Here is a 26284-nt window from a genome sequence, read left to right as displayed (position 1 = left end):
CTACCAGCTGTGAGATGGCAGCCGGCTCAAGGAACCTGGCCATTCAGCTACGTGATCATAAGAAGTGCTGTGCTTTAAAGATAAGTTATATCAGGTCTGAGATTTGCTTCAGAAAGATGGGGGGAGACGGGCGGGGAGGCGCAGAAAGACACAAAATGCTGCTCAGGACAAGGGTAGTCATTACACTAATCTCACTACTCTCGTGTAAAATTGTGTTTATAAGTAGTTCAATGAAACAAAGTCGGAAACCAGAACACAATGAAGACCAGAAACCAAGACTGCAAAACACCAAATCTATATTTACATCCACATATAATAACATAACTTTAAGCTGAAATATATCATAAATAAAACAAGTAACATCTACTGTTTGACAACTTAAGTATCAACAATTAAAATAAATCAAACTGGAATGAAATAAATACATAAACAAAAATCCAACAGATTGTACCTCTATTATATATGTACTGTTGTCCCAAAGGAAAAATAACATACAAAACCAGTAGTATCCCAATAGTTAATACTGATGGACATAAAATATAATAACATGTTTTGGAATACAAGGGCTGTGAAAAAGAAAAAAAAAAAACTGGTACTTTTATACTTTTAGAAATGTGGTTAGGAAGGAGAAATATGAAAACTCCCATAATTTCAGCATAACACGAACTGACTTGTTTTCACATAGATTTGGTGATTTTTTTTTTAAATTACAGGTTTAAGTTTCAGCCCTCTACTATGATGTATCCCCCTTTAAGATTTACACTTATAGTTAGAGCAAGCTTTCTGTAACACTCATCAGATTAGCAATGATCAAGTCAATCATCTTCGAAAATGTGTTAATCTTCAAAAATAGGCTATAAAAGTGCAAAACTATGGAAACAAAAATCTAGATTATGTACATATGGCTCAGCTTGTGAACAGGAAAAGGGGCTAATAGTGTACGCTTTCCTGATACGAAGCACTTTGCCGCAGGCCAGCAGACTGATCTCAGGCCCGTCTCCCTGTCATTTGGGAGTTAAGACTTCTCATTCATGTTGCATAATGAAAACAAAACAAACCAAAAAAAAAAAAAAAAAAATCAAGATTCTTTTAGGACTTTACCCTTAAGAAACATTAACAGTGCAAAATTATTTTTCAAACAGTTTTCTTAGTAAAATGTTTCATGGTATAAACCCAAGGACGGCTGGAGAACTCGGCTACAAACTGCAAACTAAGGGGACGGAAGTTTAAAACATCCAGTCAGCCAACCAATGGCTCTATTCTCTTTAAAACCCAAATTGCATGTGTCCTGAGAAAACGCTGTTGCTTTAAAACCAAAAATGGGAAGACAACCGAGGTCAAGAAACAGGTTTATCGGAAGGCTCGGGCCAGAAGCTCTTATTCAGAACCAACGTGTCTGAATATGCCCACTGCTGACCCCAATGCAGACACACTGACTTCCAATACAAACCTACAAATTTCCCCAAAAACTTTAATTTCCTTGAAAATTGCTTCCAATATCTGTATCATGTATAATTTAGCATTTAATTTTTTTATCTACTAATTTAAGCAAACACCTAAAAAAAAAAACCCTGAATTTTCCAACAGAAATGATTTGTTTGAGAGGAGACTAATCTGAGTAGCTCCACACACGCTTCAGTGCGAGTGCCAGCAGCTGGCTGCTCCGAGAGGAAGCGCTGCCCTGCAGACACAGCTCCCAGAGGGGACGTGGAGGGGCTCCGCCCGGCGACACCAGGACATGGAGATAAAAGGGCACCGAATCAGAGTAGCTGACCTCGACACAGGCAGCAATATTCACAGAGGGTCAACACTTCCATTAACAAATTTTAAGACAACAGACTGCAGACAATTTAACATAATACAAATCATCAAGAAAAAATTTTAAAACGTACATCTTAAATGAAAGAGCACAAATAGCAGGAACTTTTTAGAGTGAGGAGCTACATGAGAAGAAGGATACACAGGGTATTGAAACAAGCAGGTACAACTTATGTATGTACAGATTTTACCTGAGGTGCAAGCATTATATACTTTCTCCCCACCCTCCCCAGCCCAAATGATTCTTTTCAGCAGCGCTCAAGTATGCAAAAACTCTGCTTATTTGGTCAATTCTTAAAAAAAAAAAAAAAAAAAAAAATATTATTCAGGGACAAAATAGAGATTTCCCATCTCCATTTGTATACAACTCAACTGTTCAAACTAAAGTTTTTATTGCTATTTGGTACAAAAGTTAACAGAACCCCTTTGCAGCATGTAGTGTTCCTTGCGCGTATGTACAGTCCAGTCACAGCTTATTTCAGTAGCTTTCACCGCTCACTTCTCGAAGGATGAACAGACTCCACTTCATGGAGCACACACCCATCAAGACCTAAGGACAGAGGAGGAGAGAGTGATTAACGGAGGCCATTTTAAAAAACAGCCCTAAGTGCACCAAAGGAACAGAACCTCAGGGCTCGAGCCCTGCATGTTCGCTGCAGCTTGAACCCTGCAGTGCAAGTAGCGAGAGACGGACAAATAACAGATAAAGCCACACAACTTCCATGGTCATTGGTATTTATTTAATTGACTCAACGAACAGGATTGAACCAAGACTCAGAATTCACCCCTGTGAATTCAGTCTGCAAAGCCAGTTGCCACTCCAATAAACTCTGCAAGTTTCTACCGTTTTGAGAGGGAAATGAATGGACAGACCCGGAGTCATTAAACAAAACAAGTGACTCAGAATAACCTCCGTCCACAAGAAAGTGCATAAAATATCTGGAACATTATTTGTTCAATATCTATCTAGTTTTCCATGACATTCCCGACGATGGGCTAGGCACTAAGTGGAGGACTCTCCTCTGGAGCTCAGCTAGTGGTGGGGTCAGACATCTAGCTAGGTAAGACGGGCAGAAATGGGCATGAGCCACACAGGACAGTCAGCCTATACTGTTACTGAACGGCTGTAGTGCACAGTGCAGGGAATCTGGCAGTAATAATCTGTTCCTCTCACAACTACCCAACTCTGCAGCCACAGACAATATCATGGCCAGGTGCCAATAAAACTGTACTGACAAAAACAAGCAGAGAACACAATCTGCTGATGCATGACCTACCGCCACCTGCTGGAAGAAGGATGGAGTAAAACCGTGTTTATAAAACAGTCCATGCCTGCCACACAAAGTAACTGCTTACTAACTTTCAGTTGCTATCTTATACTTTTTTTTTTCCTGAGCACTCTTAAGTTTTAATAAAACACCTAAAAATGAAAATGAAAAGCAATTTTACTTTCTATTATATTGGCTAAGCTAGATGGCTTATTTTCAATTAAACAAAATCAATAAATTTTATATATATATATATATGCTTACCTTTCTTCCCCAAAATAGAAAAATCAAGTTTTTTTGTCATTTGGCCGGTAATGTGCATTCCCAGTAAAATTCTCATAGTTTCTCTTCTGAAGCATGCTGCTAGATAAGTGTTGATACGACACAGGTCTTTTTCCTGATTGGAAAAGAAGTGAAAAGGGCACTTAGAATTTTAAGCGATGAGGTAAGCTGTGGGTGGGCTGTCAGAGGCTAGTTTCGAAATTCCTAACTCTGATAATGTGGTTGGAGCCACCAGTCCTAAGTGTCAGGAAGACATGTGTTACCACAGGATTTTAGGTCACTAAAGCTAAAATTCTCAAAAGTCCTGGCTGTTATAGAAAGACCTAAAAAGCCAAAAGAAAAAAAGGCAGCATAACATACTTGAAACCTAAAAGCATCATGAGCCAAAACTGTGGAACAGAAAAAACACTCATTTAAAAAGGGACTTTACTTGTAACATGGTATTTTCTCATCAAGTTTTGACTCGTGTCTGTTCTAAGATTGGGGGAGGGGTGGGGGGGGTTGCTTTTAATCAAAAGGCAACAAAATAGTATTTCATCGCAACTTTTTAAATCACTGCAGTGTTGAAAGCAATTGTTTTTTAATTAGCGATTAATTCACATCAAGCTACCCTGATGGAGTACTGTCACCATACACATCCATAAGCACTGGGGGTTTGGCCTTGAGGCAGCGCCGCCCAGCAGAGCTCACATTCCGCAGGAGGTGAGAGGGTATAACCCAGGCTGCCGAACGGGGAAGGCCCAGGACATGCCATCTGCCCGTTCACAGGCAGACACCCCTGCGAAGCGCTGTCTTGAGGAAGCAGAGGCTTAGAACACACTCCCGGGGGGAGAGTGCGAGTTGTCTCCACGCTAACAACTGGCACACTTTTGGGGAAGTAATGGCACTTTGGAAATTCTCTTAGTATTTCCCAAGGACTAAGTAGGCAGCATAATTCTTAGTCCTGACATCAAAACTGCTCAAAAGATTGTTTAACCAGCAGTTCGCACAGGGTCTGCTCCTGACAGGTCAAGGTCCTCAGGTAGTGTTTACCCCCTACCCCTGGACTCCCTTGTGGGGGCACGTGAGGCAATCCAAATTCTCCCAATGGGTGTTCTGCTCTAAAGGAGCCGACAGCCTAGGAGGGGTGGTAAGATGAGGGCAGAAGTTCCCCAAATCTCAAATCCCAGGGCAGGTTGGGCATGAGTGCTGGGCAAACCACATCTGTAGGAGGAAGAGACCTGATGGGGGGAGGTGACCGGGGCTAAATGGCACCTGAATTTCAGAGCAAGAGAGGGTCAGGTCAGGGATCCTAAACAGCCTTTTTTTATTATCACCTCCACAAGGTAGAAAGATTAATTAGTAAGAGAAAGTCAAAACTCAGGAATAAGACTGCACCCTGGAGGGCTGAGACCAAAAACCAGTGCCAAACCTACTAGGAACGTCTCCCTGTCAGACACCTCCCCCACGCTCTGTCTCCATGAGAAACCCCCACCAGAATGTACAGCTGAACCAGACCAGCCATACCTTCCAGGGCTGCGCCAGCCGCAGGGGCACAATTGTAGTGGGACCCGGGCCCGCTGTAGGACTTGTGTATGGTCAGCACGTTGGAGGAGTCAATCTCGCCTGACGCCAGGAATCGTGGCTTGACAGGCAGCACTTTTGGCGGCGGACACGCGTACTCCTGGGGCAGCAGCGATGAGATTCCGCGGATCACCGGCAGGTCGAGGATCCTTCGGTGGTGGGGCCGGGGCTGCTCCGCATCTAGGACCACGGGCTTGGCTTTCGGCTGCTTGGGAAGCGGCTCTCCAAGCTCCGGGCTGGCGACGCTGGCGCTGCGGCCACAGAAGTAGTCCTTTCCTTGGGGAGCCCACCGGCCGTCGTGCTTGGCCGAGAAGTCGGCCAAGCCATTGCTGGTGCTGCTGCTTGTGGAGGGCTGGGCCACGGAAACCACCGGGGCTTTGAACTTCGTCTCCGGCCTCTTCGTCTTCTCGGGGGCAGGAGAAACTCCGCTTTTAGAAAACATCTCCAAGGGCTGCTGCCTGGCGGCCGGAGCCCCCTGCGCCCCAACACTGGGCTGTGGCCTGTGCGACTTCAGGTTACTGGGGGCTAAAGTGCTAGAGTCGATCCCTGAGGCCAGAGGGGCCTTGCTTGGCCCCGTGGGGCCCAGCTTCCCCTTCTCTGACGGCAGGGTCTTGGTCTGGGCCGGGAAGGCAGGCTTGGGCTTGGGCTTGGGCTTGGGGAAACCGGGCAAGGGAGGCACGTCTTTTCCCTGCAGAATTGGTGGGCAGCCAGTGCGTCTGCTTCTAAGCCAAGACTTGTTTCTACAGTTTTTGTGGCCGTCGGGATTGTATTTATGCTGCAGTCTCTGATGCATCATTAAAACTTCTGGATAAAAGGTCTTGAAGGTACAAAACGGACAGCAGATACTTGGGATTACACTCTTGCTCAAAGAAATTGCCGGGCAACTTTGAAGCACCCCGAGGGATAAATTCAAAGGTTTCTCTTGACAGTCCATGCTGGGCTTCACTCTGCTGTCCGCTGCCAGCTCTGCCCTCTCTCTGAGGCCCCCCTCGGCCTGGCGGGTGGCAGTGGCGTCTGGATGAGCATGAGGCGGAGCAGCCACCTCTGTTCTGCGAGCGAGGTTGACGGCCTGCGCTTCGGGCGCTGGTCTCTTCTTGAACACGTCCAGGTAAGCAGGGGCAGGGCGTCTGCCCATCTGACCGGCACTAGCTTCAGTTGCATTTTTACTGAAATCCTGAGTATCTTTGTGGACTGGCGAGAGGACAGCGCTGCCCAGAACATTCTGAAAGACAGGGCCCATCCCCTTAGGTTGCTTGGCAGGTGGGCTGGCTTTCACATCTTTGGCACCATCGAGAAATCTTTTCAAATTTTTGGTTTGCGCACTGTCGGCGATGAGTAGTGCATCTTCGGGCTCCTGGTGTTTCCCGTCGCTCTTGGCCTCAGCGGCCACATCGACCTGCTTGTCTTTGTGGTGTCTCTCCAGGTGATACCGTAGAGAGGTCTTCTGGGCTGCAGCATAGTCACAAAATTCACATTTGTATGGTTTTTCACCTACAACAAGAAACACTACCGTAATACAGAACTTCATGAGATACAGGGCTCTTAACTTTTCCCTCTCTATCTACTAATCTCCATATCCAGGAGTCCTCGCCAGGTGTTCGCTTTACCACGCTCACTATACTGAGTATATGAACAAGTGAATATGTCTTAATTTAAAAAATAAAATAGCAACACTTTATTCTTCTTTAACCTTCACAATAGCCCTATGAAAGTGAATATTATTATCCTCTACAGCTCAGAAAACGGGGCACAGAAAGGTTCAATCACGTGACCAAAGTTGCATAGCTAGTGAGAGGAAGAGATGAAATTCAAGTGCATGAAGCTTTCTACCCATTGTTACAGCCACTTCCACAATCTGTAAAACATATTGCCATTTCATTCTGAACTATAAAAATACAAAGAAGCTGTGGCCTTAAAATACATTAAAGGCCCTGGCTGGGTAGTTCAACTGGTTAGAGCATTGTCCTGATAACTTTGCCAAGGTTTCAAGTTTCCATCCCCCAGTCAGGCCACATAGAAGAATCAACCAATGTCAATAGTAAGGTGATGGCTAGAGGGAAGGGGGAGGTAGAAGGTAAAGGGGGATAAGTGGTGATGGAAGGAGACTTGACTTGGGATGTTAAATATACAATATACAGGTGATGTGTGGTAGAATTGTATACCTGAAACCTATAATTTTATTAACCAATGTCACCCAAACAGATTCCATTTTGAAAGTAAAATAATGCATAAATAAGTGAAATAACAAATCAATGTTTCTCTCTCTAAAAGCAATCAATAAATAAAATTTTTAAAAAACACATGAAAGAGGTTTGAAAATGAGAGAATATGGTAATCAGAAACTAAACAGGAAAATAATTTGAAAATAGGAACAATAGTTCAAGTTACAATGATTCTGAAAGTATTAAAATGATAGCTGCAACCTGCCTGACACACATTTATTCTTAAACTAGTCCAGGGACCTACCAGATTATCTGAGCAACAATAATCAGATAAAAAGCACCTCGTAATTCTTTTGACTAATACATCATTTTAAAAAATCTAAAAAGTTCCTTACCTGTATGCGTTCTGAGATGAATATTGAGGTAATAATTTGAACGGAAAAACTTTCCACAATAACTACATTCTCTTGAGGATGTCAGATGCTTTATTTTGCCTCCATCGTCACTTTTATCTGAAATCAGAAACAAAAATGTGTAAAAAGACAGCTCAACTGAAATTTTCTTGATGTAAACATTTTCCAAAAGCATACAATAACTTTTATATTAGTGTTGGGTAAACCATAAAGGCTGAAAACACACCAAATGTTTTGAGATTGTCTGCAGTTTTATATCATGCCCGTGTTTAGTTTTTTTGTTTGTTTGGGATGGGTTTTTGGGCTGCAGCAGTTTGCTGTTAAAGACTGAGTTTTCTACCCAGCTGGGGTGACTGGGTGGTTGAGCACTAACCTATGAACCAAGAAGTCACAGTTCAACTCCTGGTCAGGGCACACGCCTGGGTTGCAAGCTCGATCCCCAGTGTGGAGTGTGTAGGAGGCTGCTGATCAATGATTTTCTCTCATCATTGATGTTTCTATTTTTCCCTCTCCCTTCCTCTCTGAAATCAATAAAAATATTTTTTTTTAAAGACTGAGTTTTCGATTTGCTAATCAGGGAAAGTTCACTGACAGCCAGATGTGCAGGCAGCTCTCTCCACATGGCGGAACGAGCAGGATCTGGCCAGCTGGAGCCGGACCTACACAAACGGCTGGAACAACCAGCTTCTTCAAAACAAGTCTAATTTAGAAAAGTGAGCCAATATAGAGCACCAATTTTCCCAATCACCGGGGAAAATAAGACTTTTATCTTAAGATTGGGCAAGTTACCACTAGAGGGTAGCAAGCACAACTTAATCTTCACAGAAAATAAAAGGTTTGGCACCAGCAACCACCTAGGAAAGTTTTTCAACACTTAGCAACGTTCTGGAAAGCAGATTGCATTGTCCACAGCATACACATGCCCCAATCTAGCTGACAAATCAAACCTGTCCTCAATTACAATGCGTTAAACTTTACACTTCAATCTAGACAGGGTGATCGGGACAGTGTATCTCACAGGCAAAAGAGCAAAGGTCAACTGGGGACACACAATTAAAGGATCGTTAAACATCACGCCAGCCCTCCAAAAGACTAATAGTTATATACTGCAGTAAAAATACCCCACCCCAAAAAATGAGTGGTTAAGTTTTAGCTCAACATCTTCTTATTGTAGAGCTCATCTTATGAACATTACAATATGATGAGTGGGGCTGCTATTAAAATTTAGCATAACTAAACTGATCGTTTTGTTTTGAAAAACTTATTTTCAACTAAAAGGCTTATCTCTTCCCTGCTCCTTCCACATTTCACATTCTGATTATGTATAACTCACTGATTTTATTTTATTTATTTTTTTTTTTTTAACTCACTGATTTTAAAAAGCAGCTTACAAGCCAGCCCTCTGTCAGCCTCCATGTACAATACAGACAGGATCGTACCCTCTGTCACCCTAAGTTCCCCTGAGGAAAATGTGTCTACCACTTAACATCTGAACACCTTTACATGTGCTAACATGGCAGAGACAGCCCTGGATCTAAAAAAAGGTGCCACAAGGACTTTAAAAAGTAATCACAGGAACTATTATTAAACCCACTTATAAAAGCTAGAACAAAATTTGTAATGAATTATTTACTTCCCTTTTGGATCTTCTTAAAAGTAAATCGATGCCCAGCCGTAGTGGCTTAGTAATTAAATATCCACCTATGAACCAGGAGGTCATAGTTTGATTCCCAGTCAGGGCACAAACCCAGGTTATGGGCTCAATCCACAATGCAGGGCGTGCAGGAGGCTGCTGATCAATGATTCTCTCTCATCATTGATGTTGCTCTCTCTCCTCTCCACTCTATTAAAATCAAAAAAATAAATTTAAAGAATGTCAGGTTGATAATAAATTATAGTAAACTCAATCTAGACCAGAAGACATCATCACAATACAGGGCAGGGCAAAAGTAGGTTTACAGTTGTTCAAATGGAAAATACAGTAATTAATAAATACAAGATTAAAGTCTGTCACATACAACTGCAAGCCTACTTTTGCCTCAGCCTCATAAATCTAGGTGAAACAATTCCCTGCATACAGAACACCCAGTTCTTACAATCACACTCAACTAGCTGAATTTGTCACTGGGTTGGTACCTTAATCGCAATTTCCTTCTTCCAACTATGTGTCAGGATTTATGGTATGTTGCATCAGATCCAAAAAGTTAAGCAATGCCTCTGTTCTAACAGAAAGGACATGAAATGTCCACATCTACCTGGTTCCTGCTCTCTTTAGCATCACCTTTGATTTTACAGTGCTGTCCTTTAAGGACTGAACTTTTTATAGGCAAGCTATTGAAATCATCCTTGAGAGGTGAAAGACAAGGAAAATTTCAATGAACCAATTTCGCAAACAGGGAAATCAGGGCAAAGAAAGGTTAAGCAACACATAATCAGTCACAAAACAATGCAGTGGCAGAACCAGACTAAACCTGGGTCTTGGCGCTCCCAGGTATAATGGGTATTCTAGTTGCCCAATGACCAAGCCCAGGTTTTCCACCAGGTGCTTAATTTTTTTAATTAAAAATTTTAAATACGTTTTTATTGATTTCAGAGAAAGGAAGGAGAAAGACAGATAGAAACATCAATTGAGAGAGAATCCTTGATTGGCTGCCTCCTAAACACCCTCCTCTGAAGATTGAGCCCGCAACCAATGCCCTGATCGGGAATTGAACTGTGACCCCCCTGGTTCATGGATCGATGCTCAACCACTTAGCCACACTGACTGCCATTCCACCAGGTTCTTCTGCACACACCCCCTGCAGGCAGAACGTGGACCGGCCATTTCATTTCTCTCGGAGCACTGGGGCATCTCTAGAGCCTCATTATTTCTCAACATGGAACATGGCCCTGAACAGAACTGACTCTGAAAGACACCACATGGAAGACTAGAGGGCTGGGCTTAAAGTTTTTTATGTCACTAAGACACCATAATGTATTTTCTGGACTTCTGAACACTGAAGATGGTAGCTCTCTAAGTGCCAGGTTTCCTGCATCCCAGGAAACTCAAAGCAGTCTAAATGTCTAACATGAAAACCACAGCTCTTACATCCATCACGTGATCAAAAAAAGAACCGGGCTTAACAGAGGATGGCAAGTCCAATGTGTTATCTGGTCAAACTCATCTTGGGTCTCATGCACAGACCTCTTACCGACATCCAATCAAGTTACAAGAAAAGGCAGCATTTGTTTTAACTGAAAACACTTTTCGAAATGATAAAGGTTCTCTAAAACTAACTAATTTTCTCATCATCCACTTGCTGGGTTTTAAAACTGTTTTCAAGCAGCAGAATTCTTTATTGAAGCAAAATATGATCAAATGGATGAGAAGTTCTGGGTGAGGAGAGGGTGGGCAAGGCTCCGCACAGGGGAGTCCTCCGGCCTGGCTAGCTCCCCTGGGACTCCAGCAACATGTTAACCAGCTTCCGGTTCCCATAATAAATGTCATTAGCACAGTAGAAACTTGGCAGAGCAAATGAGATTGCTTGAAAACACCTTTGGTTGTTCACATGCCCTGTACTTTAGACACATTTATTTCTGAGCTAACTTAACGAACACTACCCCCAGACACAAAGGATGGGATACCGGTACACCAAGTGGTGTCTGTAACAGCAGTATTCTCACTCTGGTTACCCATCATTCCTAGTGCCTTCTCACCACTGGAAATCCATTTGTAACAAACATATGAGAGCTGGGCCTTGGCAGATAGGGAAGTTTACTACATAAAGTAAACTTTACATTCTTATTTTTATAGATAAGATCAGGAATGCAAAAAAATATTTAAGCAAAAGCCAGGATCTCAACCCGGTGCTACTGAGTTTGGGAGGATCTTTCTCGGTTGTGGAGCTGTCTGTGCATTGGGGGATGTTTAGCAGTGTATCTGTCCTCCATCCACTGGGTGCCAGCAGCACACCCCCCCACACACAAAGTGTGCCAACCAAAAATGTCTCCAGACCCTGCCGGACGCCCTCTGGGGCAGCAGTTGCCAACTGGTGGCCCATGAGGTCATGAGGTCTGAAAGGTTGGCAACCGCTGCTCTGGAGCAAAACCACCCCACTTAGGAAGCATCACTTTAGGCTGATGCACAAGGAAAAATAACGCGTGTCCTTTATTAGCAAAATATAAAATCCCAGAACTTCCAGAACAGGAAGAAACCTTGATAGAGGGGCCTTTTAACTCAACCCTGAGGAAGTTAAGCGACTTTCAAAAGGGTGGTATCCCAACAGCCTGGACTCCAAGGCCCCAGACCCTGAGCTCCCGGGCCCTGCAGAGGGCCGCTCCCAGCACACAACTTACCTAAGTGGAGGCCTTCAGGAAGTCCGTCCTCGGATCCATCTTCAGAGCCTCCTTCTCGATCTGTGGCTCCGTTTTCATCAAGGGTGCCAGCTAGGTCTGGAGAACACGTCCTTGGCTGCCGGCCGTCCACAGACATGGTGGGCGACTCGGCGTCTGTCCTCCGGTCCTTCTTGTGGACTCTAGAGTGCAGGACCAGCTGGTGGTAGGTTCTGAACACCTTGCCACACTCAGAGCAATGCGTGGGCTTCTCACTCTTACCGGACAACTTGGAGTCCATGTCCCCAGAAGGCACTTCACCATTGGTGTGTCTAGGCTTCTCCTTATCTTGTGCTAGGCCTGCATACCCGCTCTTATTGGACCTGGATTTTCCAGAACCTTCAGCATGGCTTTTACTCCCGTTCCAGATTTCTCCAAGCTCTTCTTTGTCTGAATCATCGTTGTCGGTGCTCCCTTCCTGCCCGGGCTGCTCCTTCACCTCCCGGCAGACAGCAACTTTGCCCTTGGTGGCCAGCTGCCAGGCCTGGTAGGTGGTGAAGGGGTCGAGCTGAGGTATCCATCTGGTGGGCTGCTTCGTAGTTTCAGCGTGAGCTTTTGGTCTGAGGTTTAAGAACTGCAGGAACTCGTCTCTAGGGGCTGGCATTCCCGTCTGCTGAGAGTCTGCCTGGGGACTGCTGCCACCGGAAGCCGTGTCTTTGGTGTGCATCTTCCTGTGATCAATTAGACTTTCTATATTTGGAAATAGGAAGCCACAAACCATGCAGATCTTGTAAGGAGAGGAGATGCTCTCCGCAGCCTGGTGCTGGACAACCTCGTTGATGGTGGCCGGGCTTTCCAAGCCCTGCTGCAACTTGCTCTTGGCCCCCGACTTGCCATTGTGTGTTCGCATGTGGTTCTTCAGAAACCAGGGCTCCTTGAACCTCCGTCCGCACACGTGACACCCGTAGGTGAAAGAGTCCTTGTGTGTCTTCGTGTGGATCTCAACCTCAAATGGGGCTCTGAATGTCTGCCCACAAACTTCACAGCTCAAGTCTTCATTTTCTTTGCCACTCTTGTCCTTGGGGGGCTCTGTTCGCGCCTGACCTTTATCTAGAGGACTGAGATACTCTGCTTCCACACGCAGAACTTCGGGCTCACAGAGGGTGGGCCGGTGCTGCAGCAGCACGTGCTTATTGAGGTCTTCAGAGTGGGTGAAGGTCTGACTGCAGAACATGCAGTCCAAGGGCGTGTAGCCTTCGATTTGGATGACGCTCTTCTCCTGCGTGGCTCTGAAAGGAACAGTGGTGGTCCCTTTTACTGACATGGCTTCATCTAGCTCCATCTGGCTGCCAAGAGAATTGCCAATAACTTCCGGTCCATCCATATACACTAAGAGGGATTGAGTTGGCATGTTTCCTGTCACTTCAGGACTGTGCATAAAATAAGAATCTGGCTGAGGAATTTCTGGACTTGGAATAAGGCCACTTGTAATACTCGTCACTCACACCCCCAGCAGTCCTGGGCTTCAAAACTAGAGCAAATATTTGTTATAAAAGTTCAAAAGAAAATGTATATTCCTCTAACTTCTTATCTTCAGAAGTCTTAGGAAGCTCAGTGAAAGAGTATCACTGGTTCTTTCCGCGATGCTTTGATTCAAATATGAGTCAGCACAAAGCATTACTTCTCTTTGTCTCCACGGAGAGTGAGTGAGTCAGTTGAACAAGTCAATTCCAGCAATCTGGAGACAAGATTCCCAAAACCTAGAGGGAAAAAACAGAAAGGGTTAGCTACGGCCCAGAGACCTGAGTGCGTGGTCACAGGAACCTTTTCCATGTAGCAGAGAAGGCACAACTTAACACAGAGCCAGCCTGTTCAACAAGCTTGCTGATTTAAATAACGATTTCATTTGTCCAATCAGCACACCTATCACATCACTAGAATTCCATCCAATTAGGAAACTTAAAACATGGTGCTTTAATGGTTTAAATCCACACTGTGCAGTTTCAGGATAGAAACTGTCCAATTCAGATAAATACACTTAAAATGTCACTGAACTGTACATCTGTATGTTTATAAACAGCCTCTACAAATCTAGAGGCTATAAGAATAAGATGACGAAGAAGGGTAACATTTTAAAAGCCAGAGCTTCAAACTGTCTCATATACAAAAGAACAGACAAGAAATACACATGCGTGAAAGCACAGTAGGGGATTACACAGGTCAAACACACAAAACAGGGACCTTTCCTAAAATTCCCCTCCAGAAATACAGAACACCTCAAGATGGTGGTTCATCTTGCCCAAGGGAAAAATGAAAAATTCTGGTTCTTTGGAAACTGTACACCCCAATCCACTGCCCAATCCCAGTTTGCTTTTAACAACTCTCTACCTTTAGCAAGCATCAGGGAAGGCTTCCTGCCTAAGCAATAAATAAGGAAATACATACAACGCTACTTTGTGACTGTACATGTTTAAAGTAAGATCCTCAACCTAGCTGGTTCAGCATGCCTTAGCCTTGAAGTCAAAAAAGGGTCCTTTCATTTTTATCCACCTTTCACATGTGCCCTGGCTTTTTTTTTTTGCTTTTTTTTTTTTTTTTTTGGGGGGGGGGGGGGGTTGTGACTGCATTTAGCTCTGCAGGCTGATTTAGAAGTTAATTTTGGAGAAGAATTAACCTCTAAAGCCAAAACCTTCCACCTTTACAGCAAGCATAGGTTCATTTTTAAATAATCCCAACTACTTTAACTGAAGTCAGTTAATTCTACCCAAGAAAACAAAAAGGCATGCAAACTACTCCCACCACAGGCAACGTTAAAGAAAAAGAAGAAAAAAAGTTTACTTTCCTTCTCTCCACTTCCTCAAAGAACAAGCTCAAAGACGAGGAAACATTTCTTCACACTCAAAGAGAAACTGCTCATATTCCTTATCTTCATTTTGAAAAAAACTAAACTTTAAACTTTTCCTAATAAGACTGTAGATCAAAGATCAGAGAAAAGAAAGAATGCACTGAAGTATTCTGTGTTAATTTCTTAGTCTTTTGTTGCCATCACAATAGAGGCTCAACCCATGGACTGACTACCAGTGAAGGGATATAATAGAAGATTCCGGAAACCTGAATTCTAGTCCTACCTGAGTCACAACCTTAAAGTGGTCACCACATTATCTCAAAAATATCTACTTAATGCAGATAGATAAATTACAGATCACCTCATAGTTCCAAAATTCTATGGTTCTGGGGGACAGACCTATATTTATAGACAGATATAGTCAAAAGAATACTTAATGACTATACTAATCAAAATATTAAATGATATTTGAATACATGACTGATCATTTAGGTTTCTCTGCGGCCATTTATTATTCAACAAATATTTGCTGACTGCCAGCATCCCAGGTAATATTTTAACTGACAAATTTAACAGCAAGTATTCTAGAAAGGCAGTTCCCAAACCCTGAAAACACTGTTTTCACTGGCCAAGAGCTAATTGAGAAAAAGAAAAACAACTCGAGGAGTTCATTTTCATTTCAATTTGAATAAAGACTGCACTCTATTAGAACTCTTTCCTAGTTTTTGGTGCCAAAATAACCTTTAAAAAAAAAAAAAAAAAAAAAAAGGATATATTGGCACATCGTAGAGGTGTGTGTGTTTTTTAATGTCCTAATTTGGCAGAAATCAAAGTTAGCCCTCACATCAAACCTCAACTTTATTAACTTTTCTTTTTTTAAGAAAATTCACTAGTCTGTGACATTTTTTAAGTTTTGGGGAATTCCACTTTTCTAAAAATAGCCTTTCCCCAAAAGACACAACCTACACCCAGTTTCTGGATTAGAAACATGAGGTGGGGTATCCCTGTGACTTCCCACCAGGCAAAGGCTGGGAAAGCAGCTTGGAAAGAAGTTTTAGGTTCCATTTTTGTCTCTGAGATGTTAAATATCTGGGTTAAGTGATCATCAGCCTAACAGAAGACCGAAAGGATTGGTAAAGAGGCAGTGAAAATCTTAGGAAAAAGCACTCTCCCTTCTGCCTGAAGTGAGGGGAAGATGGCACAGGCCAGGGAGCCCTCTAGGGGGGCTGAGAGAAGACCCCTTCCCCCCTTCCAGGGAAAACTGGAGCTCTTCCGGGGAAGCTTCTGAGGTACTCTGGAGCCGTAACTTGCCTACTGTCCCAGGCACTAGATGACCCTGGGTCACTGAAATTCTTGCTGCTCACCCACAAGAAATGAAAACCCTGGGCCTAGCTAGGAGCAGAGACCTTGTCACCTTGCCCCTCTCTCTCTTCCCCCCTCCCTCCCACCGCTGCTTCCAGTGCGGGCCTAGAAGGGGTCCCAGGCAGAGTTAGGCTCTCAATAAACTCCTGGTGAATAAATGAACAGCACTACATAGCCAACACAGTCAGTACATGCATCTCTGGCCTCGATCACCAGCTATAGCTGATACTGAATTTACTAACTTGAATTTCATCACAACTTCCACACTGCCATCTAATTACCATTCTCTGCAATTTCAAGAGGGTAATAAAAAGAAAAAATCAGGTAACCATATCACAAAGTTGTTCAGCTCAATCAACAATCACTTTGGTTTACAACCACTCAACTCACAGACCCACTGAAACAAAAACACGGGCCATGCTTGGAAACCTAATAGCAAATGTCTAATTCCTGCCTAGAAATTCTATATAGACAAAACACTTCCTTAAGTTATAAATTAGTAGCTACTTAAAACCAATCTACTAAACAAAAATGTTTAGAGTGATTGTAATAATGAAGACCTAATAAATACAGAACTTGGAGAAATAGACATTCTAACCAAATTACTGTTAATAACCAACCACCATTTCCAGCTGAATGGGGTGAGTGCACAGCCTTCCCAAACCCTCAGCGCTCTCGTGTGAAGCACACAGAAGCCACAGAACGATAACTATTGATAATGTCAATTGTCTCTCGACAAAGCACTGGGGAGTGGGGAGGGGTACACATTCTAACCCAACACTTGGTCTCAATGCTTCTAGTGGCAGAAAAGGAAGCATTCCAAACACACTAAGCTACTAAAAGGCACTTTGCAGAAATGGTTTTCAATGTTTAAAAACTTTTCCTAGAACTTTTACTCACACAAATAGCACTTAACCCTCAGCCATATATACCCAAGGCACCAAAGGCAGGAAGTTCTTCAGTTTAACCTTACATTCTGAGAGAGCACTAGGGTTTTATTTAAATTGTGATTACCTTGGTAGATTTTCTTTAAATTTACCACACCACCATCTTTCTAAAAAAGTAGGAACCCTATTGCTATAATTGCCTGGAATAGAAGTCTGATGTTTTTTTAGGTCATCTCTTCTGGGTTTTTTTTGTTTTTTAAGATATTCAATGTGAGTAAAGCTAGTGTGAATTCTGCCACTCCCTGTAGATGTAGCAATCAGCAAATATTACACATTATACAGTGCTTAATGAAAAGCACAATAATTTGAGCTTAAGCACAACAAATCAGAAGTAAATGCCACCACACTGACAATTACTGTAACTTTAGATATTGTTCTTTATGTGTGGAAACAACCAGACTGTCCTTCATAAGAAGTATCTTATATTTCTTGATGTGGACTACTCATTACCATAGTACAGAGCAATAGGTATTCAAGGTCCTCAAAAACTGTCCAAAACACAAAAATTCTACTTAGAGCCACTCAATGTGAAGTAACCAGCAAATCTACTATCCCCCCTCCCAGTTAAGAGCCCAATTAAATGATCATTAAAACATACCACCTAAACTGCTAGTCACTGACCAATTCATTTGTATCTTTAAACTGTAAAATTATCTCTAAGATCTGGTTAGGAAACTTACAATTCTTACAGAAGTTTCCCTTCCATATTTTACACATACTATTTTTTCTTAATCTGGTTAGTGAAGATAACTCTACATAGTAATCTACAGTAGTAATCAAAACCTATAACTTGACATCCTTTAGCACTATTTCAAGGAAATCACCAAGGTCACACCCAGGAGGCGAAATGGCCAACCCAACTTCCCTAAAATAGTTGTGGAAAAATGTTTAAAAGTTAAGCGACAGAAAAAGATTAAAATACTCAAAGTTGATATTCAACATCCCAACCTAAACTATTCAAAACCAGATGATTATTCAAAGACAGAGTTTGGTAAGATTCTACAGGATATAGTCTCATTTTCTTGAAATTGTATTTAAGTGCCCAGTTAGTTCTACATACGATTAGAAACCACAGTACTATAAAATGTAATCACATTAGCATATTTGAATGTGATGATTAAAAACTCTGCCTCAGGAAAAAAGAAAAAAAAAAAAAAACTCTGCCTGCTTCATTCCAAATCAATTAAATCAGTTAAAGGATATTATTGTGAACTTAGAGCAACGTGTATTAGTTTTAGTTTCAGTATTATCAGTACTACAGATACTATGGCCTGTAAACTGGCTTTAAAATTTTTCATCTAGTCCAGAAAGAGAACTATAAGGGAAAAGGATAAAAGAAGAATTTTAACTAACTAAGCAAGATTAAGCATTATTATCAGTGAGTTCTTATTATGACTTAACCAGTACTATCTTAACATTTTGAAAAGATTTTAGAATACTTCACCAAAGAGAGGGAAAACTAAAAAAGCAAATTGTTCTATCTTTACCTGTATTCTTTAACTCTCTACAAAGAGAACAGTGTATGCATTCAGGTACACACACATATGTATATATTTGTATATAAACAGATATACAAATAACTTTCAACATTATACCATACCACTCTTTTCCCACAAGGCCAATGTTTTTAATTGTACCAAACTTAACTAACTTCAGATTAAACATAAACAAGGCAGTCAATGTCTTTTAAGGCATGAGGTGGTTCTTTACAAACATATAAATCCTGCCCTCCCCATCTTTGTAGAGAGCAAATACTAAAGTTGTAAATTGGCCCTTTTAAATCACCTGTTTGCTTTCAAAATTGAGGGGGGGAAAGGCTCTTACCAATTAATACATACAGTCAGTGTTCAGTGGAAGATTCATATATGAAAACACTATCCACTGATTAAGAATAAAAACACTTCTGGTATAACTGAACTGTTTTTGAAGTTATCCAGATTTGATATAGGTAGGAAAAAAACATACAAGTATTTCTCCTAATGCTGAATCAAGAACAAAACATATCTGGGCTCTCCATCTCCAGGCCATATCACTATAAATTTTGAACAATTTTAAATTCAAAAGGCTTTCTGACACTAGAAAATAAGGGGCACCTATACACAAAACACAGGAGCCCACAAAAAGCCAGCATCTTGGCTCCTGGAAGCTCTGCCCTGGAAGTGGGGACATGTGTAGGTCAGAAACAACTTTGGGAAAGCTTAAGAACACAGCCTAAGGAATTCAACTCATTCTTTCAGACAACTTGCTCAGCTCTCTTTTCAGGTTTAGTAATTTTATTTCTCAACTTGATCATAAAATTACCAAACTGGCCCCAAATTTCCAGTAACTCAGCTTTGCTGTTATCCAGGGCAGGAAGTAATGGGGATGTGAAGAACAGGCAGCCAGCAAGTGTTCTAATGCCCTTTTTCGGGAGGGTCCCCATGTTAGGCATAAAGGGACAAACAATTAGAGGCAGCAGACGCTGGCAGGGGCTGCCCTTCTATTTATCTGGAAGATAGATTTATAACAAGAATTGAGCTTGCTTATCAGAGCTGCAGATTTTAAGAAAGGATGGTCCCTGTCCTCCCACTTCCTCAAAGTCAGATTCCTATCTGCCCTCATGGTCTCACTTCAAAATCCTTTGCCCCACATACCACTGCACATGTGCCTAACTAACTGTAGTACTGGTTGTAGAAAAACAAGCCAAATCACCTTATTCTTAAGCCAGCACTTCAGTGAAGTTGGTTCTGGTGCACCCAAAATGAGGCCATTAAGTTATAATGATCAAGCTTCCCTCACCCAAATTTAAGAAATTTCCTGCTGTCTTTGTGTAATCCGGTCTTCCACGTGCATTTAAGCTAGTCAACACCCCTCCCCCACATCTGGAGATGAGTGGACAAATCCACTCTTCCTACTGTCCTGGCTTTAATTCATATGCTGGGACCAAAACCTTCACTATTTAGAGCATTTGATATGATTGGGATTCCTTTAATGCCTGGACTGTAAATACCTTCCAGGTTTTTAATTTTGTAACACCTCAGTAATGTGAAAACTATTCTAGCTATCCCAATTTAGTCATTTAAAGTCTTATTACATTTGTTTTATTCTATTGGCATGCTCATCAGTATGTAGAACTATCTCGTGTTTTTATTCATACATAAGACTTAAAAATACCTAGCCACTAAAAAAAAAAAAACTAAAAACAAAACAAAACAAAAACCTAGCCACTGTTCACCTATTAAATTCTGCTACAGAATTTGACTGAAGTATTAGGATTAAACCATTTAAGACAAGTCATACACAGCAACCTCAAAACCCATAACATACAAGCCATACTGAACACCTTGATCTGGATTTTTTTTAGCAAGTGGAAACAAAGCTTCTTGTAAAACATAAGAGAAGGCCCGTCACAGTCCTCAGAGTTGGATAAAAGCATATCTATTTTTTATAAGTAGTAGATTGTAGGCAGTCAAGAGTCATTAAAACTACTCCAAAGTCCTTATCAGCTGATATCAGTTCGGGACAATGGAGAGAAAAGAATGTAATTCTATGAAGTGGGAAAACACATCTTTCGGGACCCCCGAGGCTCTCATCAAGCGGCTCAGAATTAAGAGTGCTCTGGAATTGGGAAAAGGCAGCCCTGCTGTGACAAGAACATGCCATTTCATCATAAATACTGTTACATGGAGAAGAGTGATGAGCATTTATCTGAAATGAGATAAAGGGACTGTACTTGCCAGGCCATTATATTCCTGAGTATTTCATCAGTTTGTAAGTGACTTGATTAAGTCTTATTTTCAGATTTCCTCTTTTTAAAAAGACGCCGGGGCTGCTATTCCTCCCAGCAGTTCCACTGCCAAAAATGGAGGCTTCCTTACAAAGAGAATGCAAATCCACCTCCACCTTAAACCTTCAAGTAAAGGCAGAGCCAAAACCTTCCCTCCTCCTCCTTCCTCGCCTATTACCTAGAGAAGGGAGGGGAGTTACGCTGTTATCTAAGTAGATTCTTCAGGCTGAAGGGAGGAAATATTTTACAAGCTTCATTTCAGTGGTGCATTAGTTCCCTTTTTTTTAAATTAAGAATTGAAAGGGAATAATATGAACCCAAGACAACTGCTAAACTTCTCACAAATTATTTCTTTAAAAAAAAAAAAAAAAAGGCAAACAGTGAAGTGGTAGAAAGTGTTAAGATAAAAGGATTGAAAGAAGTGGGACACTAAAATAGGTATCCACCTAGAAAAGTCGTAATCTTCACCCTACTTCCTCCTCCGGCATGCAAATCAATGTGCAGAGCTGAAGGCGCAGGCTTCCTCCTCACACCAAATAACTAAAATTCCAAATGATCAGATTATTAACCCAATTCTCACAAATGAGCCAAACAAATAGTAAATTTGACTTCTGAGCTTTTCAATAAGGCACTGTCTCTGGAACTTAATACTTACATAACATTAAACCTGGCAGCAATGGGGGGAAGGGGTGACTTCAACTGAAACACCAGGATTGAAAAAGCACAAACACACTACTCCACAGTCTTTGGAATACCGAACAAAACAGTATCTAAAATAAACACGACTTCTCAGAAAAAGCCATCTACCATTAAGGACACACCTTAAAAGTTCTCAGCACATATTAACTAAGCAAGCACAAACTAGTGGTTTGATATATTTTTTTCAGACAAAAAGCAATTAGGTTATTGCTCTGCACTTGTCACTACAGACACTAAACCTTTTAGAAACCCCAGATCTATTCCTCATTCTCAGTATATTGTAAAGTTTGGTACTTTAAAGTCTATTGCTATGAAGGCTGCCCATCTATGTCCACGAGAAAAGTACAGTAAGAAAAGTGTTTGTGAACTCCTGGGCAAACAGAAGAGTAGGTACAAGGCCTCCTAAGACCCCTACCTAGGAGCAGGCCCGGCCGGCAGCTGTTGTGCCCTGCCTTTCTTTTGTTGAGCTTAATCTCATGTCAACTCATTCAACCAACTCCGAAGCAATGAAGACATAATTGAATCAACCTGAACTGAATCGGACCGAGGCTTCTTAAAACATGCAGTTTAATGGCTGCAAACGATCTAGAAAGCCAGGAAACCGGCGGGGCTGGGGTGTGCACAGCGGTCCGTAACCCAGGGCCCCCGAACTGCCCAGAGGACCCTACAACCGCCATTTAGTCAACACGGGTTTGGGAATGTTCAACGCTTCACGCCCTATAGAAGCTGACTCAAGAGATAAATTGAGGCACAAAAAAAAAAAAAAAGATTCCAAAGGAGAGCAGTGCACCAAAGCCTTAAACTCGGAAGTGACTATCCTTGGAGGTGGGGGGAAAGTTTCTGCTGCTCCAAATGGGAGCAGGCTCCCGGGGTCCCCGACGTGGCCACCGGTGGCTCTTTCCTAACCCCCCGCCCGCCCGCCCAGGAATGCGGCTTCCCTCCCCCGAATCCCAACGTGCGGGGTCCCACCCAGGACCGGCGCGCAGGTACCGGCCTCGGCCCCCCGCGGACCCTCTGGCCCGGCCGCCCCGAACCCGGCCTCCCCGAACCCGGCCTCCCCGCTCCTCACCCCCCCCCCCCGCCCCCAATCCCGTGCCGCTAGCATTTGGGGGCCAAAGCAACAGGGAAGAGGTCTCTGCATCTGAAACTGCGCGGTTTCGCCACTCGGCGCCGCTGGCAGAAACTTCCCTTTAAAAAAAAAAAAAAAAAAAAAAAAAACTCTTTTCGGCTAACATTTCAGTCCCTCCTGCCCTTTGGAGTTCCTGCTTCTGCTCCCGGCTAGCTCTGGGTCTGCCACCAGAATGGAGTTGTAAAGGCATTCTTTAAGCGTGTATGGGTTCTTTTTAGGGTTTTGTTTTGTTTTTTAATCTTTAAAATGAAAGGGGGCACATAAAAACCCCAATTCCACACCCAGGAAGCGCCGCCTCCTCAGAGATGGAGGGCAGGAGACCGGCACTCCCGGGCACGGATTTGGGGCGCCCGGGGGGAGGGGGGCTCGCAGGGGTTCGCGGGGGTCCGGGGCCAGGCCCGGCCCCTCCCCGGCCCCCATAGCCGCGCCCGGAGGGCCGTACGGCCGGTCCGGCCATTGTTCGCGGGGGCCGCCGTGAGGGGCATTGTTTGGGCCGCTCCCCACGGGCCGCCCCTCCCGGGCCGCCGGGGACCCCCGCCGGCCGCTGCCCCCCGCGGCCGCCCAACTTTTCCGGGGGACCCCACGCACTCAGCCCCCGGCCCGGCGAGGGCCCCCCTCAGTGAGTGTGAGGTAAAGCTGTCTTACACACCGGCTCCCACACATCCGCGCGGGTGGGGAGGGCGCCCTGGAGGACGGGATCGGGGGGAAGCGGGGGCGGCGGGCGGCCATTGGGGAGGGGGCGAGGAAACAAGCGCGGAGACTCGGGGCGCCCCCTGGGGCCCGGGCGGGCGGGGCGCGCCCCCTTTACCTGCGGCTCCGGCTCCTCGGCCATTTCCTCGCTCGGCGGCGGCGGCCGGGACTGAACTGACACCGCACGGGCGAGCCGGGGTTTGAATGAGGAGGGAGCGGGCGAGGGGAGGGGGCGGGGAGACAGGAGGGGAGGCGACGACCGGGAGTTTCTCCGGCCTTTTGTGCCGACACCTCCCGGACGCCTCACCGGCCCCGGCCCCCCGACACGGACGGACGGGCGGGGGGCCACGGGTCCGAGGGCGAAACCATCCCTCACGGGACCTCGCGCCTTGGAGACCCCCACCCCAAAGGGAGCGCCCCGCGTCCCCGACCCCCAGCCCACCCCCGCCCCGCCCGGGGGATTTGGGGGCCGGGCTCACCTCGGGCGCGGGGCTAAGGTGAGCGGGGTGGGGGTGCGCACGGGGGGGCAGAGGCTCGGGCGCCCCCTACTCGTCCGCGAGGGGACGGTGCAGGCGCGGGGGGGTCCCTAGGGCGGCCGGGACGAGGCGCGGCCGGCGCCCCGGGACTGTTGGGTCAGAAAGTGCTCAGGGAGCAGCTGTTGCGCCCGCCCTCGGCCCCGCCGTTCGAACACGCCCCGCCCCCGGCCTACACCGGCCGCGGCCGCCCCCCGAAGCTCCGCCCCGCGGGCACGTGACCTGCGCGGGCGCGCCCCTGCCCCGCCCCCCGGGCGCGAGCGGGCGAGCACGCGCACTCCCAGTTCTCGCCCCGGAGATTCCCGCGCACGCGCTCGCCTCTCACCGCCCACACACAGCCCCCCTCCCGCCATCCGGCGGTTCCAGTGACAGGTACGCGCGGGGAGGGGGCGCGAGGGCAGCGCGCAGGCGCAGACCCAGGCCGCCGCCCCCTCCCTCGCAAGGTGTGCCCAGGCCCGAGGCGGAGCCGGGGCCCGAACTCCTGGGTCACCCGGAGTCACCCGCAAACAAAAAACCCACAAACAAAAAATCCTCACCCCTTTGGGCGGATTAAAAGGCGCTTCCTTCGGGTTCTCAAGTGTGAGGAGGGTCGATAAGATGATTAAAAATGCTTTTTAATTAGTGTCTCATAAAGCTGTCCTTTGTTGCTACTTTTCTAAAAGGCTTGGGTCTGCGCTGCTGTTGTAACTTGGGATTTATACACTTGGCCTAGGTCCCAAGAATCCACTTGGCTTTGATAGACATCCACGTGGATGAAACCGGGCTTATTAAAATGGAATCCAAAAAAAAAAGCTCTCCCCCACCTCCCCGCGCCTAACTCAAAGTGTTTTCCTACTGTTCTTTCTCTGCTCACAAAAAAAAGGAAAAGAAAGGAAAGGTGCAAGGACACTGATTCCCCCACTCAGATCCAGGAGGAATCACGGAAGCACAATCACACCCATTAAGTTTTCCGCCCCGAAATGCAAACGAATGCAAATGGAAACGCAGCTTTGCAAGTCACCACAAACAAAACAGCCCCGTGTTTTCTGTTGTGTGTGTGTAGTTTTACCTTCGGTGTATCCAAAATGGAAAAACTTAAAACATAACAAGAAAGGCACTTCAAGTACACAGTTAATAAATCAGGAGCAAAAAAAAAAAAAAAAAAAAAAAGCCACTCCGTAAGTGCTTGGGCTGGTGAGCCATGCAATCCTTAATAAATAGGAAATGGAATTCGAGAGGCAGCTTCTTAGCAGAGGGGAAGCATTTACAGAGTGTGCTGTTTTTTGCTGTCCTTTTATACACAACTACTAGCCCCACAGACGGTCTGGTTAGTCTTTTTTAAAGAAATGAGCCAATTTCTTACAAATTAATTAGTGCCAGAGTAGATTCTTGGGCCAGAACTCTTTTTTTTTTTTTTTAAATAAAGTACACTGACACCGGTTACTTCTAGCACTTCCCTTTCTCAGGGAAGATGAATACCGCTCTTTAAGCTACTTTTCAGAGCCTCCGACATAGTCACATCCTGAAACACACAGTCCAGAGGCATCCTCTTCATAAACAAGAAGCCTCATTGAACTTACCAAAACAAATGACTTCCACCCTCGCTCCCCAACAAAGAGGCTATGAACTAGTGGAACCAGGTTGAGCCTGAACATAAGTGCAGCCTCACTCTACATGTTAATGGATAACCTTTGAACTCTGAAACCCTGAATGCTGTAAACACAATGGCACTACTGATAGTTTAAAATCCTGCTATCAAAACTGAGCAAAAAAAGAAAAGTCCAAACTTTTTCAGTGGGAATGGGGAAACAATCAAATGTTTTGACAAATAATCGTTTCACTAAGAACAATAGGACTCCTGGCTCTCAGACCGTGTTGCTACTGAATTATTCTCAGAGCAGAAAGGGGTTGTGCTTTTTTTTTCTCTACGCCCTCACAAAGCTACCACTTTGTTAGCATAATAACATCATATGGTCTGTTAACCACTGTTTCTCTCTCCCTATTCCTCCCCCCCCCCCAAAAAAAAAACACAACCTTATTATGTTGTAGCTTTTAAAATTGAAAGATGATTATATTAACTGATCTAACTGCTAAGAGTTTTATATGTGATCCTTATGTTTGAGCAAGGAATTACAAAGACCTTATTCTTGGAGGCGTGCCAACAAAAAAACGGGGAAAGGGTTGCAAAATTCTGCCAGGGACTGAGTGCAAACACACACTGTGTTTTCAAATGGACATGCAGGGATCTGGATTTGCTGTAAGGGCATCTGTTGAGACACAATCTCCCTTTAAGGGAGAGAGACTCACACTTAAAGATGTGTTTGGAAAGCTGGTATACTTAAAACAATTAAAAATGGGAACTCCAAAAGTAACAGAACACTGGGAACATGTGGTTCCTCAGTAAGCTCGAGGAATTCACATTGTTATCGTAGGAGATGAAAATTGAAAATCAAACGCTGATCTGCATCTGCTTAGCTCCACCCACCCTCCCGAGTAATCCTGCTTTCCCATTCCTCC

General features: G+C 44.3%; 1 protein-coding gene across 4 annotated transcripts in view; it reads right to left on the bottom strand.

The window, feature by feature from the left end:
- Positions 1–279: 279 nt before the first annotated feature.
- ZNF217 (zinc finger protein 217) overlaps positions 280–26284 on the bottom strand; it is a 39240-nt gene continuing 13235 nt past the window's right edge. Inside the window, exons 1-6 of one of the 4 annotated variants that reach the window (XM_084888463.1) lie at positions 23735–23939; positions 11842–13577; positions 7489–7605; positions 4875–6422; positions 3351–3483; positions 280–2368 (exon numbers count right to left, since the gene is read on the bottom strand). In XM_084888463.1, coding sequence (XP_084744589.1) covers positions 3374–3483; positions 4875–6422; positions 7489–7605; positions 11842–13255 — 3189 coding nt within the window. In that variant the 5' untranslated portion in view covers positions 13256–13577; positions 23735–23939 and the 3' untranslated portion in view covers positions 280–2368; positions 3351–3373. Of the gene's footprint in view, positions 2369–3350; positions 3484–4874; positions 6423–7488; positions 7606–11841; positions 13578–23373; positions 23705–23734; positions 23940–26284 lie in introns of those variants that run through there. The other 3 variants (XM_084888462.1, XM_084888461.1, XM_084888464.1) reach the window with 3 other exon arrangements.

The sequence above is a fragment of the Pipistrellus hanaki genome (genome assembly GCF_964339955.1).
Source record: "Pipistrellus hanaki genome assembly, chromosome: 6".
Taxonomy (NCBI): domain Eukaryota; kingdom Metazoa; phylum Chordata; class Mammalia; order Chiroptera; family Vespertilionidae; genus Pipistrellus; species Pipistrellus hanaki.
The sequence above is the reverse complement of the archived record's forward strand: the minus strand, read 5'-3'. Positions and strand labels throughout refer to the sequence as shown.